The following is a 14,184-nucleotide window of genomic DNA, read 5'->3' as shown; positions in this document are numbered from 1 at the left end:
CCTGCCACTGCAGCCTGCGTGAAATAACGTCCACGTTATTTCACAGCCATTTACCACTGCACATAAGTAACTTATAAGTCACCTATATGTCTAACCTTCACCTGGTGAAGGTTGGGTGTAAAGTTACTTAGTGTGTGGGCACCCTGGCACTAGCCAAGGTGCCCCCACATCGTTCAGGGCAAATTCCCTGGACTTTATGAGTGCGGGGACACCATTACACGTGTGCACTGTACATAGGTCACAATGGTAACTCCGAACATGGCCATGTAACATGTCTAAGATCATGGAATTGTCCCCCAATGCCATTCTGGTATTGGGGGGACAATTCCATGATCCCCCGGGGTCTATAGCACAGAACCCGGGTACTGCCAAACTGCCTTTCCGGGGTCTCCACTGCAGCTGCTGCTGCTGCCAACCCCTCAGACAGGTTTCTGCCCTCCTGGGTTCCAGGCGGCCCTGGCCCAGGAAGGCAGAACAAAGGATTTCCTCTGAGAGAGGGTGTTACACCCTCTCCCTTTGGACATAGGTGTGAAGGGCTGGGGAGGAGTAGCCTCCCCCAGCCTCTGGAAATGCTTTGATGGGCACAGATGGTGCCCATCTCTGCATAAGTCAGTCTACACTGGTTCAGGGATCCCCCAGCCCTGCTCTGGCGCGAAGCTGGACAAAGGAAAGGGGAGTTGCCACTCTCCTGACCAGTACCTCCCAGGGGAGGTGCCCAGAGCTCCTCCAGTGTGTCCCAGACCTCTGCCATCTTGGAAACAGAGGTGTTTGTGGCACACTGGACTGCTCTGAGTGGCCAGTGCCAGTAGGTGACGTCAGATGCTCCTTTTAATAGGCTCTTACCTCTCTTGGTAGCCAATCCTCCTTCCTTGGTAGCCAAAACCTCCTTTTTTGGCTATTTAGGGTCTTTGCTTTGGGGAATTCTTTAGATAACGAATGCAAGAGCTCACCAGAGTTCCTCTGCATCTCCCTCTTTACCTTCTACCAAAGGATCGACTGCTGACTGCTCCAGGACGCCTGCAAAACCGCAACAAAGTAGCATGACGACTACTGCAACATTGTAGTGCTTAATCCTGCCGGCTTTCTCAACTGTTTCCAGGTGGTGCATGCTCGGGGGGTAGCCAGACGTCACCCTGCACCAGAAGCTCCGAAGAAATCTCCCGTGGGTCGACGGAATCTTCCCCCTGCTAACGCAGGCACCAAAAGACTGCATCACTGGTCCTCTGGGCCCCCTCTCATCCTGACGAGCGTGGTCCCTGGAAAACAGCAACTCTGTCCAAGTGACTCCCACAGTCCAGTGACTCTTCAGTCCAAGTTTGGTGGAGGTAAGTCCTTGCCTCCCCACGCTAGACTGCAAAGCTGTGTATCTCGTGATTTGCAGCTGCTCCGGCTCCTGTGCACTCTTCCAGGATTTCCTTTGTGCACAGCCAAGCCTGGGTCCCCAGCACCCCATCCTGCAGTGCACAACCTTCTAAGTTGTCCTCCAGCGTCGTGGGACTCCCTTTTGTGACTTTGCATGGACTTTACTTCCAAGTGCCTGTTGGGGTACTTCTGCGGGTGCTGCCTGCTTCTGTTAGGTTTGGGGTCCATTCGTGTTTCGCATTCCACTTTTGGAGTATATGGTTTGTGTTGCCCCTATACCTATGTGTTCCTATTGCAACCTATTGTGATTCTACACTGTTTGCAAGTTTGCATTACTTTTCTTGCTATTACTTACCTAATTTTGGTTTGTGTACATATAACTTGTGTATAGTACTTACCTTCTTACTGAGGGTACTCACTGAGATACTTGTGGCATATTGTCATAAAAATAAAGTACCTTTATTTTTAGTATATCTGTGTATTGTGTTTTCTTATGATATTGTGCATATGACACCAGTGGTATAGTAGGAGCTTTACATGTCTCCTCGTTCAGCCTAAGCTGCTTTGCCATAGCTACCTTCTATCAGCCTCAGCTGCAAGAAACACCTCTTCTACACTAATAAGGGGTAACTGGACCTGGCACAAGGTGTAAGTACCTCTGGTACCCACTACAAGCCAGGCCAGCCTCCTACAGAGGGCACTACCAATTCACAGTAATGCCCTTTGGTTTGAAAAATGCACCTGCCACTTTTCAGAGGTTGGTGAACACAGTTCTACAAGGGTTGGAAGCTTTCAGTGCAGCATATCTTGATGATATTGCTGTCTTTAGCTCAACCTGGGATGATCACCTGGTCAACCTTTGGAAAGTTTTGGAGGCCCTGCAAAAGGCAGGCCTCACTATCAAGGCCTCAAAGTGCCAGATAGGGCAGGGGAAAGTGGTTTATCTGGGCCACTTGGTAGGTGGAGAACAGATTGCACCACTACAGGGGAAAATCCAAACTATCATGGATTGGGTTCCCCCTACAACTCAGACCCAGGTGAGAGCCATTTTTTCGGCGTCACAGGGTACTACAGGAGATTCATCAAGAATTATGGCTCCATAGCAGCCCCTCTTAATGATCTAACAAGCAAGAAAATGCCTAAGGAGGTGTTATGGACAGCTAGCTGTCAGAAAGCTTTTGAGGAGCTCAAACAGGCCATCTGCTCTGCAGCTGTCCTAAAAAGCCCATGTTACTCCAAGAAATTCATTGTTCAAACTGATGCATCTGAATTAGGGGCAGGGCCAATACTATCACAACTGAATCCTGAGGGCCGGGATCAACCAGTTGCTTTTATCAGCAGAAGGTTGACCCCTAGAGAAAAGCGTTGGTCTGCCATTGAGAGGGAGGCCTTTGCTGTGGTCTGGGCACTGAAAAAGTTGAGGCCATACCTGTTTGGCACTCACTTTATTGTTCAGACAGACCACAAACCTCTACTTTGGCTAAAACAAATGAAAGGTGAAAACCCTAAATTGTTTAGGTGGTCCATATCTCTACAGGGAATGGACTATACAGTGGAACATAGACCTGGGAGTACCCACTCCAATGCAGATGAACTCTCCAGATAGACAATGAAGACTCATCAGGACAAGGCTAGTTTTGTAATGGTGTCCCAGCACTCACAAAGTTCGGGGAATTTTCCCTGAACAATGTGGGGGCACCTTGGCTAGTGCCAGGGTGCCCACACACTAAGTAACTTGGAACCTAACCTTCGCCAAGTGAGTGTTAGACATATAGGCCAAAAAAAACATACATACAGCGAAAATGGGGGTAACATGCCAGGTAAGATGGTACTTCCCTACACCCAATAAATATGTTGCCTAAAGCAGTCCCCCCCCCCCCCCCTCAGAGTATTCCTTGGTTACAATCAAATCATGTTCTTTGGTGCCTCTTCGGGGGTATAAAGCATTATAAATCTGAGATCCCAACAATACAATGTATTAACAGTGCATCAAACAGAATTCTTGTATGAAATACTGTATACAAGACAGTTTACTGTTATTATTGTTTGTGTTGATGGATAACATCATGATGGCACACAGCATCCCCTTACCAATTATGTATTCTCTTCAAATGTGTTATGAGAAATTGTAAGTCCAGTGTTTTGTGTATTAGAAACAACGTACTTCATAAGCCTAAGATATAGCTGTTGAACTTAACTGGAGGTACTTTGGCATGATGAGGTCCCAACAAGTAGGTCTCTTTGCAGAATGACAGTTCGGATCCACTCTTTGTTAACAATGCCTTTCTCTGCTTTCAATGATTATTGATGTCCCTGAAATACAGGACAAACATTTAATCACTCTACATCTCTTCATACACTTTTTCCTGCAGCTTTTACTAATTAGTGAGCCCTCTGTATAGTCTCACTGAAGAACAAAAGTGACACTGTGAGATCGTGTCTCGCTCACACATGAATGCAACATGCGTCTGGAATTAACCTGCCCAATCCCCTTCCCTTCTCTCCATAGTCAGTTCACCAATGACACTTCGAATCTCCAACCACCAGCCCCCCAAAATAAATCTGCGTTGTGATGCACTCTTTGGCCGTGTTCCTTTGTCAGTATCTCACTCTTAGTGAGACAGAACTTTCCCTTACTCCTGCCTTCCACAAGCTACCCTGAAATTGTACCACCTGAAACTAATGTTTTATCCCTCTAGATCCAGTCATTGTGTCATATCTCATGTTATGTAGTGAGAGAGTTATCTGTTCCTTTTTGCAGGTCACCCAATGGGACGGTGTGGTATCCTGTAATTGAGAAAGTTGATCAGAGCAGTATTCTGCTCTGCTGTAACGTGGGATGTAGACGGGAGAATAGTATTGTATGATGCTTGAGAAATAAAAGAGGAGAGATTATGTGTTGTACAGCTACTGGTGGTTTGAGAATTGCACAGAATAAACTTTAGTTTTTTATTGGGTGCACTCTTCTTTATCTGTTCACATGGAAGCCTATTTCCTTTTCACAAATTGGTCTTGCCCATTTGGACATTGCCCAGTGGTCTTGTCCTAGCCTAGAAACGTTATTTCTAAGAATGAACCTGGTCTCATAGCGAAAGTAGTTAACAACTTCATCTCAAATTATTTGTTTGGTTTTCAGTTGATCCTTGAGCTGGCCTGTTACAAGAATAACTTTATAATGTGAATCTATGAATGAATCAGTGCTAGCGAAGAAACATTTTCTCATGTAGCTACAGTTTTCACTGTCGGTACTGTTCATAGTTTCATATAAACCGTCTGTCCCCCACCAGTGAAGTTCTGCATTTTATGACACAGTCGTGCTTTACAATATGTAGCTGGGTACCAGAGGTGTACATTACGTATTTCTGTCAGACTGGCTAGGAAAAATGTCCAACTAAAAATGTGGATAGAGTAACAACACTAGTTAATTAATTGTACACATTTGAAGCTGTTCTTTTGATTAAGTTGTTGAGGATAGCCAACATTTAAAAACTGGTAAGTTAAACGTTATTAAGGATTTCCAGCCTGAGTGTGCAAAATAACTAAAAGCTTACGAATCTAGGAAAGACATTAATGTTGGAGAATTGTAATTATAAACAAGTAGCCGTTACCATTTACCATTATGAGAAGTTATAGCAGTCTTTGAAAGTGTGGGTATGTTTATAATTGTAAACACAAATACTTCGCTTTCTGATGTTATTATGTTGCTTCAGTATCCCGTTAACAGTGCTTCATCCTCTCTTTAATTTTATTACAGTGAATCTTTCAGAAGCCTTGAAGTTGACTCAATCTGATCAGGTGAGAGTATGACTACTCAAATTATATTTACTGTTTAAATCTGACAAAATAATTGGCAACTGGCATGTGCGAGTTATATTTACACAATAATCCTGTAAAACATGAAATGTTGTCATTGTATTGCTGTTAGAAGTAAAACACCAGAATTAGAAAAGGATTAGTGCAAATGCTCTGAAAAGATACTATATAAATTACTTTTAGGTTCGGGAGAGGGTTACATTATAAATATAAGAGTCTCCCACTCAACCTGTTGTAGGAAGGTAGCCTCTTTCTAGCTTTGTTACCCCCACTTTTGGCCTGTTTGTGAGTATATGTCAGGGTGTTTTTACTGTCTCACTGGGATCCTGCTAGCCAGGACCCCAGTGCTCATAGTGGAAACCCTATTTGTCAGTGTGTTTTATATGTCTCACTGGGACCCTGCTAGCCAGGGCTCCAGTGCTCATGGGTTGTGGCCTGAATGTGTTGCCTGTGTGGTGCCTAACTGTGTCACTGAGGCTCTGGTAACCAGAACCTCAGTGCTAATGCTCTCGCTGTCTTTAAAATTGTCACTGCAGGCTAGTGACCATTTTCACCAATTCTGATTGGCACACTGGAACACCCTTATAAATCCCTAGTGTATGGTACCTAGGTACCCAGGGTATTGGGGTTCCAGGAGATCCCCATGGGCTGCAGCATTTCTTTTGCGACCCATAGGGAGCTCAGACAATTCTTACACAGGACTGCCACTGCAGCCTGAGTGAAATAATGTCCACGTTATTTCACAGCCATTTTACACTGCACATAAGTAACTTATAAGTCACCTATATGTCTAACCCTCACTTAGTGAAGGTTAGGTGCAAAGTGTGAGGGCACCCTGGCACTAGCCAAGGTGCCCCCACATTGTTAAGGGCAATTTCCCTGGACTTTGTGAGTGCGGGGACACCATTACACGTGTGCACTACATATAGGTCAATATGCTGTGGCTGACCACAACTCCGACCACCGCCACCACGTCGGGATCAGGTTGTAATCTGGCAGTTGGACCACCAGGAGTGCGGCATTTGGACCCCCAGGAGTGCAGGAGTCTGAGCGTCACCATATGTTTGGAGGTCCTCAGACCCCCAAACTCATAAAAAGGCCCTTTATTTTTATGAGGGGGAAGTACTGTTGTAGGGTCTCATCAACAATCCTTTTACTGCACAGGGATTAGGAGTTGTCTTGCAAGCACTTAGGTGTCATATTCCAGTTTTAAAATATTCTGTACAGGTAAGATGTCTTGACACAGTGACATGGCCTATTCTCTCTGTATGAGAAACTCATTATAGGAAAGTACCACCTCTCTTGGCATGTTACCCCCAATTTTACATGTATGTCAGTGTGTTTTTGCCTGTCTCACTGGGCTCCTGCTAACCAGGACCCCAGTGCTCATAGTTTGGGGCCTAAATGTGTATGCCTGTGTAGTGCCTGTGTAGTGTGTCACTGAGGCTCTGCTAATCAGAACCTCAGTGCTCATGCTCTCTCTGCCTTTAAATTTGTCACTATAGGCTAGTGACTACATCTATCAATTACAATTGGTATACTGGAACACCCTTATAATTCCCTAGTATATGGTACCTAGGTACCCAAGGTATTGGGGTTCCAGGAGATCCATATGGGCTGCAGCATTTCTTTTGCCACCCATAGGGAGCTCAGACAAACCTTTACACAGGACTGCCATTTCAGCCTGAGTGAAATAACGTACACTTTATTTCACAGCCAATTTCACTGCACTTAAGTGACTTATAAGTCCCCTATATGTCTAACCTTCACTTGCTGAAGATTAGGTGCAAAGTTACTGAGTGTTAGGGCACCCTTGCACTAGCAAAGGTGCCCCCACATAGTTCAGGGCAATTTCCCCAGACTTTGTGAGTGTGGAGACACCATTACACGCGTGCACTACATATAGGTCAATACCTAAATGTAGCTTCACAATGGTAACTCCAAATATGGCCATGTAACATGTCTAAGATCATGGAATTGTCCCCCCATTCCAAATCTGGTATTGGGGAGCCATTTCCATGCATCCTGGGGACCCCACTATGGACCCCCAGTACTGCCAATCCAACTCTCTGGGGTTTTCTCTGGAGCTACAGTTGCTGCCATTCTACATACAGGGTTATGCCCTCCTGGGGTCTGGGCAGCCCTGTCCCAGGAAGGCAGAACAAAGCATTTCCTCTGAGATCAGGGTGTTACACCCGCTCTCTTTGGAAATAGGTGTTAACAGCTGGGGAGGGGTAGCCTCTCCCAGCCTCTGGAAATGCTTTGAAGGGCACCGATGGTGCCCTCCTTGCATAAGCCAGTCTACACTGGTTTAGGGAACCCCCAGTCCCTTCTCTGACACAAAACTGGAAAAAGGAAAGGGGAGTGGCCACTCCCTTGTCCATCACCCCCCCAGGGGTGGTGCCCAGAGCTCCCCCAGTGTCTCAGACCTCTGCCAACTTGTTTCCAGAGGTGTGGGGGCACTCTGGAGGCCTCTGAGTGGCCAGTGCCAGCAGGTGATGTCAGAGACCCCTCCTGATAGGTGCATACCTGACTAGGTGGCCAATCCTCCTCTGAGGGCTATTTAGGGTCTCTCCAGTGGGCTTTTCCTCAGATTACGACCTGTAAGAATTCAACAGGGTTCCTCTGCACTTCTCTCTTTAACTTCTGCCAAGGATTGACCGCTGACTGTTCCAGGACGCCTGCAAAACTGCAACAAAGTAGCCAGAAGACTACCACGACATTGTAGCGCCTAATGCTGACGGCTCTCTCGACTGTTTCCTGCTGGTGCATGCTCTGGGGGCTGCCTGCCTTCACCCTGCACTGGAAGCCATGAAGAAATCTCCTGTGGGTCGACGGAATCTTTCCCCTGCTCCAGCAGGCACCAAACTTCAGCTTCACCGGTACTCTGGGTCCCCTCTCACCCTGTCGAGCGTGGCCCATGGAACACAGGCGGTGGACCCAAGTGACCCAGACTGTCCAGTGGTCCAACTGTCCAAATTTGGAGGAGGTACGTCTTTGCCTCCCGTCCCCAGACAGTAATCCTGTGCACAGTGTGATCTGAAGCTACAAGGGCTTCTGTGCACATTTCCAATAAATCCTGCAGGCACAGCTGAACTTAGGTCCCCAGCACTCTGTCCTGCTCAGCTCAGCTCCCTGAGTTGATCTCCGGTGTTGTGGGACCTCTCTTTGCAGTGTTGAGACGGCTGTCATGTTTATACTTCTTGAACCTGTGTTCAAGGACTTCTGTGGGTGCTTCCTTCTTGTGCGTCGGTCTCTACGTTGCTGAGGGCCCCCTCTGTCTCCTCTCCCAAGTGGCAACATCCTGGTCCTTCCTGGGCCCGGGCAGCACCCTTTTTCTCCAACCATGGCTCTTTCAGGTAGCAAGGCTTGTTTGCGGTATTTTGCCAAGGAAACAACTCTGCATCCTCCAGCACGCCGTGGGACATCTTCTGCACGAAGAAGAACTTCCTACCTCCTTTCGTTGTTGCAAATCCTGCAGCTTTTTCCAACCGGAGGCAGCCATTTTGCACCGTCATCTGGGGTTTAGTGGGCTCCTGCCCCGCCCCGGACACTTTAGCGACTCTTGGACTTGGTCCCGGTCCTTTGCAGGTCTTCAGGTCCAGGAATCCGTCTTCAGTGCTTTGCAGTCTGTTGTGATCCTTGCAAAATCCTTAATCACGACTTTAGTGTGTTTTTGGGGAAATAGTAGTACTTTACTCCTACTTTCCAGGGTCTTGGGGTGGGGTCTCCTTTATACCCTTAGTGTTTTCCCACACTCCCAGTGACCCTCTACACACTACACTTACCTAGGGGTCCATTTGTGGTTTGCATTCCACTTTCTTAGTATATTGTTTGTGTTGCCCCTAGGCCTATTGCATCCTATTGTGTTTTACAGTGTTTGCACTACCTTCTGACTGTTTTACTTACCTGATTAGGTTAGTTGTATATATTTTGTGTATGTTACTTACCTCCTAAGGGAGTATATCCTCTGAGATATTTTTGGCATATTGTCACTAAAATAAAGTACCTTTATTTTTAGTAACTATGAGTATTGTCTTTCTTATGATATTGTACCTATATGATATCAGTGGTATTGCAGGAGCTTTGCATGTCTCCTAGTTCAGCCTTGGCTGCTCTGCTATAGCTACCTCTATCAGCCTAAGCTGCTAGAGCACTACTATACTCTACTAATAAGGTATAACTGGACCTGGCATAAGGTGTAAGTACCATTGGTACCCACTACAAGCCAGACCAGCCTCCTACATTGGTGGTGCAGCGGTGGGATAAGTACTTGTAACTGCTTTACCACTTTGTCATTGGTGCTTTTCATAAGAAAACCATATTCCTAATACTTAGAAATATACACAAGTAAACTTAACAGTCTTACTTTCCCTCTAAAAACTTTCTAAAAATGTTCTAAAACGTTTGAAAACGTTTTTTCTTTCTGTTCTTGAAAGCTCAAAACTTTTCTTCTTACCCCTAACCTCTTTCTTTTCTTTTCACCATATCTGTGGTAGAGGCCACTACTAAAGTTGTGAAAACAACTTATGACGACCTAAACTTTAAATGTTTGAGGTGGTCTCTGTATAGAAAGAAGTTTAGTGATTGGAAAGAGCCTTACCAAAGATCTCCTTCTTAACCTTCTCCTTGAAAGTGACCAGAGTCAGACTGGTCAAACCCAGGATCAGGAGGTAGAGGAGAGGGGTATCCAGATAGACTCAGGGGAGGTTCATGAGAACTCTGGGGAGGGTACTTCCAAAGAAATATCACTTAACAGGCCATTTAGTGAAGCTGGTAGTAGGAGGGGGTCACACAGCAGTAGGACAACTTTCACTTCCAAAGGCCAGGTCACTAGCGTTCAGGTAGTCAGAGAAATGTCCACTTCTGCACATTCTCACATTACCTCTTTACCAGAGACTTCCCAAACCTCCCACCCTGAGGATAACACCTTAGGCAGGGAACTCAGAAAGCTGAGGTTGGAAGAGGCCAGACTGAGGCTAAAGCAGGAACAGTTGGCCTTAGACAGGGAATCCCTAGATGAAGAGAGAGAAAGACAGAAGTTGGGGTTAGTTCCCCAAGGTGGCAGCAACATCAGCAATCTTGATGGTCATCCTGTTAGAGAAACAGATTCAAGAAACCTGCATAAGATTGTCCCCCCTTACAAGGAGGGGGATGACATAAACAAGTGTTTTTCTGCACTTGAGGGGGCCTGTATGGTACAGTTGGTCCCTCAAAGGCAGTGGGCTGCTCTATTGTGGCTATCATTCACTGGCAAAGGCAGAGACAGACTCCTTACTGTCGGGGAGAGTGATGCCAACAATTACAAACTTTTGAAGGATGCACTCTTAGATGGATTTGGTTTAACCACTGAACAATACAGGATAACGTTCAGAGATACCAGAAAAGAGTCCCCTCAAGACTGGACAGACTTTGTAGACTGTTCAGTGAAGGCCCTGGAGGGATGGTTACATGGCAGTAAGGTGTCTGACTATGAAAGCCTGTATAATCTAATTTTGAGAGAGCATATCTTGAATAATTGTGTGTCAGACTTGTTGCATCAGTACTTGGAAGACTCTGATCTGACCTCTCCCCAAGAATTGGGAAAAAAGGCAGACAAATGGGTCAGAACAAGAGTGAGCAGAAAAGCTCATACAGGGGATGACAAGGATGGCAAGAAGAAGCATGGTAAGTCTCATGACAAGGGTGGGGACAAAGACAAAAATAATTCTGAGTCTTCATCAGGCCCACAAAAATCCTCTTGTGAGGGTCCAAATCCTCTTCTCACAGTCAAAAGAAGCCATGGTGTTATTTATGTAAAAGTAAAGGCCATTGGGCAACTGATCCCACTTGTCCAAAGAAAAACACCAAGGCTTCCACCACCACAACCCCAACAGTGTCCACTAGTGCCCCTAGTAATAGCAGTGGTGGTGGGAAGAACACTACAAATAGCAAGACAAAGGGTGTAGCTGGGCTCACCATTGGTAATGTAGTGGGGGCTGGTCTAGTTAGGGAGACCACAGAGGCTGTTTTTGTCTCTGATGATGGTATTGATTTTGCCACCTTAGTTGCTTGTCCCCTTAATATGGCTAAGTACAAGCAACTACCCCTAAAAAATGGTGTTGAGGTTGAGGCCTACAGGGACACAGGAGCCAGTGTCGTCATGGTGATAGAGAAACTGGTTGCCCCTGAACATCACCTACTTGGTCAGCAGTACCAAGTGACTAATGCTCACAACAACACTCCATGGCTGTTGTGAATCTCAACTGGGGTGGGGGGGTCCTGGCCCAAAGAAAGTTGTGGTAGGCACCGATTTACCTGTAGACTGCTTCCTAGGAAATGATTTAGAAACATCAGCTTGGGCTAAAGTGGATTTGGAGGCTCATACAGCAATGCTGGGCATTCCAGGGCATATCTTTGCTCTCACAAAGGCTCAGGCCCAGAAGCGAGGATGACAGGGAAACTTCAATCCTGGAAAAGTGCTCCCAAAAGCAGGGGGTGGAAAGGGTAAATCCTTGCCCACCCTCCCTCTTCAGAAGATTCCCCTTTTGAAGAAGAGGAATCCTCTCCCTGTGTAGAACCTACAGCAGATAAGCTGGCTGCTGACACTGCTGAGCTTTTGGGTGCAGGGGGGCCTGCTAGGGAAGAGCTGAGTGTGGCACAGTAAACCTGTCCCACACTAGAGAGTCTAAGAAAAGCAAGCTCTCAAACAGCAAAACGGGGATGTCACTGATACCCACAAGGTCTATTGGGAAGATAACCTCCTCCATACTGAGGCAAGGGACCCTAAACCTGGAGCTGCCAGGAGATTGGTCATCCCTTTGCAGTATAGAGAGTTTCTTCTAACTTTGGCTCATGACATTCCTTTGGTTGGGCATTTAGGCCAAAGTAAGACATGGGACAGACTTGTTCCATTGTTTCACTGGCCTCATATTTGAGGAGATACAAAGGAGTTCTTTCTGATGGATACAATAGCTACCTGCGGATTCCTCACCTAATGAATACTCCCATTGCGCCAGCATTAGACGGAAATCTTCTTCCTAGCTTCTGCACGTCGACGAGGACGTCACAATTGCCCACGCGACGCCGTCTGACGTCATACAGGCAATAAGAGGTCCTCGCCAATGTGCCGACGTCAGTTCCCTTTTTTCCGTGCCATTCGAAACGGTTATCTTCGAGGGAGCTACTGTTGCCGTATCGACAGTTACAGTTTGTTTTTTTGGCGATTTGTTCTTTGCGAGATTACAATGTCGCAAAGGAAGTCAGGATTCAAGCCCTGCCGTGAGTGTGGTGGCAAAATGTCGGTAACGGACCCACATTCTGACTGCTTGTGGTGTCTTAGTTCCGACCATGATGTTGACAAGTGTGATTCTTGTCAACATATGAATCCTAAGGCCTTGAAAGAGCGTGAGGCCAAGCTTTTTCTTGCGAAGTCGAAAAAGGAGAGGAAGCATCATCGAAAGTCGTCGTCACCGAAGTCTCATCGGCGTCATCGGGACTCCCGGCGTCATCGAGATTCACGGCGCCGGTCGAGTAGGGAGAGGTCTCGGTCGAGGTCTCCATCAGCTCGATGTCGGAAGACTTGGGAAGTCAGTCCCACTGTCACTCCCCAGCCGACGACGCCGTTACCATCTCCGGCTTTACCGACTTCACCAATGTCATCGGGCCATCCTCCTTCAGTGTTTGAGGTTCCGCAGCCTCAGATGTTTTCTCCATCCTTGCAGACGTCGAGGCCGACGTCCGTGTCGCCTTCCAACCAGGCACCCCAGTACCCGGCTTTCCCGGCCCCTGGAGCTGACAGTACCGCATTCCTGAATGCGATGTTTTCCATCTTCCAACAGATGGCTCGAGGTGGTGGACCGGCTGGTCCTTCGGGCCCTTTGGCCTTCAACATGAGTGCTCCGGCTTCACTTCGACCCGCACCCTTTATGCCCTTTCTCCCCCTGGGTAACGTGGGCTCGGCGCCGGTATCGGCTCCGGTGGCCTCGGCTCCTGAGGCTTCGGCTCCTACGGCTTCGGCTCCTGCGGCTTCGATTTTTCAGCCAATGACGCCGTCTAGACCTCCTCCGACTCCGGCACAGTCTTCTCACCTTCCAATTCCTCGTTCGGCGCTGAAGACAACTACGGCACCTGTAGACCCGGCGTCTGACGGATCCGACGATCGGCGTCATTCTTCGATGTCTGCTGACGCCATGTCGACGCCGAGGATAGAGAAGAGGCTACACTTGAGGAGGCTTGCTCTCCGCCTCCTTGAAGAACAGGAATACCAGAGGCAAGCCTTGGAGGAAGGGGAGATCGAGGATTCTCGTGAGGGTCTCCATGGACTTGACACTGCTAGTGGCCTGGATACCTCCCCCGAATGGGACTTGTCATCACCTGGGGAGTACACAGAGGAGGCGGCCACTTTTCATTCTGTTATCAGGAAGGCAGCTGGCTTCCTGGACCTCCCTTTGCCAGTGACTGAAGCCAAGCAGAATTTATTGACAGAAGTGTTGCACCCTGCCTCTTCATCAGCAGAGCCGCTTTTGCCATTCAATGAAGCGTTGCTGGACCCCATAATGGAAGTCTGGAAAAAGCCAGTGTCTTCTTCAGCTGTCAATAGATCTGTGGCTAGGAGGTATCGGGTTGCACCGGCTGACCCAGGTTTTCTTCAGGCATCCAACACCTGAAAGCTTGGTGGTCCAGGCTTCCTGCTCGGCAAGGTCTGCTCCTGGGTCTTTCCCAGCTGTACCCTCGGATAGAGACTCCAAGAAGATGGACATGTCATCCAAAAAGGTGTTCTCCTCATGTAGCATGGCGTTGAAGTCCACCAATGCTACATGCATTTTAGGAAGATACATTTATGCCCTGATGGACGAGATTAAATCAACACACACAGATGTTCCTCAGGAATTGTTAAGCCTGGTATCTGACGCTCAGGCAGCTGCAACTCAGGTTATCCAATCTGGGTTGGATACAACTGATTCGGTTGCTAGGGCCATGGGCACTGCTGTAGTTACGAGGAGGCAGGCCTGGCTTCGTAACTCAGGA

General features: G+C 47.4%; 1 protein-coding gene across 2 annotated transcripts in view; it reads left to right on the top strand.

The window, feature by feature from the left end:
• Nucleotides 1-14,184, top strand: part of NRBF2 (nuclear receptor binding factor 2) — a 283,596-nt gene that overhangs the window by 250,147 nt on the left and 19,265 nt on the right. For both annotated transcript variants that reach the window (XM_069218932.1, XM_069218933.1), the window contains one exon: nucleotides 5,117-5,157. In XM_069218932.1, the coding sequence (XP_069075033.1) occupies nucleotides 5,117-5,157 (41 nt within the window). The remainder of the gene's footprint in view (nucleotides 1-5,116; nucleotides 5,158-14,184) is intronic.

Source organism: Pleurodeles waltl, unplaced genomic scaffold, assembly GCF_031143425.1.
Source record: "Pleurodeles waltl isolate 20211129_DDA unplaced genomic scaffold, aPleWal1.hap1.20221129 scaffold_144, whole genome shotgun sequence".
Taxonomy (NCBI): Eukaryota; Metazoa; Chordata; class Amphibia; order Caudata; family Salamandridae; genus Pleurodeles; species Pleurodeles waltl.
The sequence above is the reverse complement of the archived record's forward strand: the minus strand, read 5'-3'. Positions and strand labels throughout refer to the sequence as shown.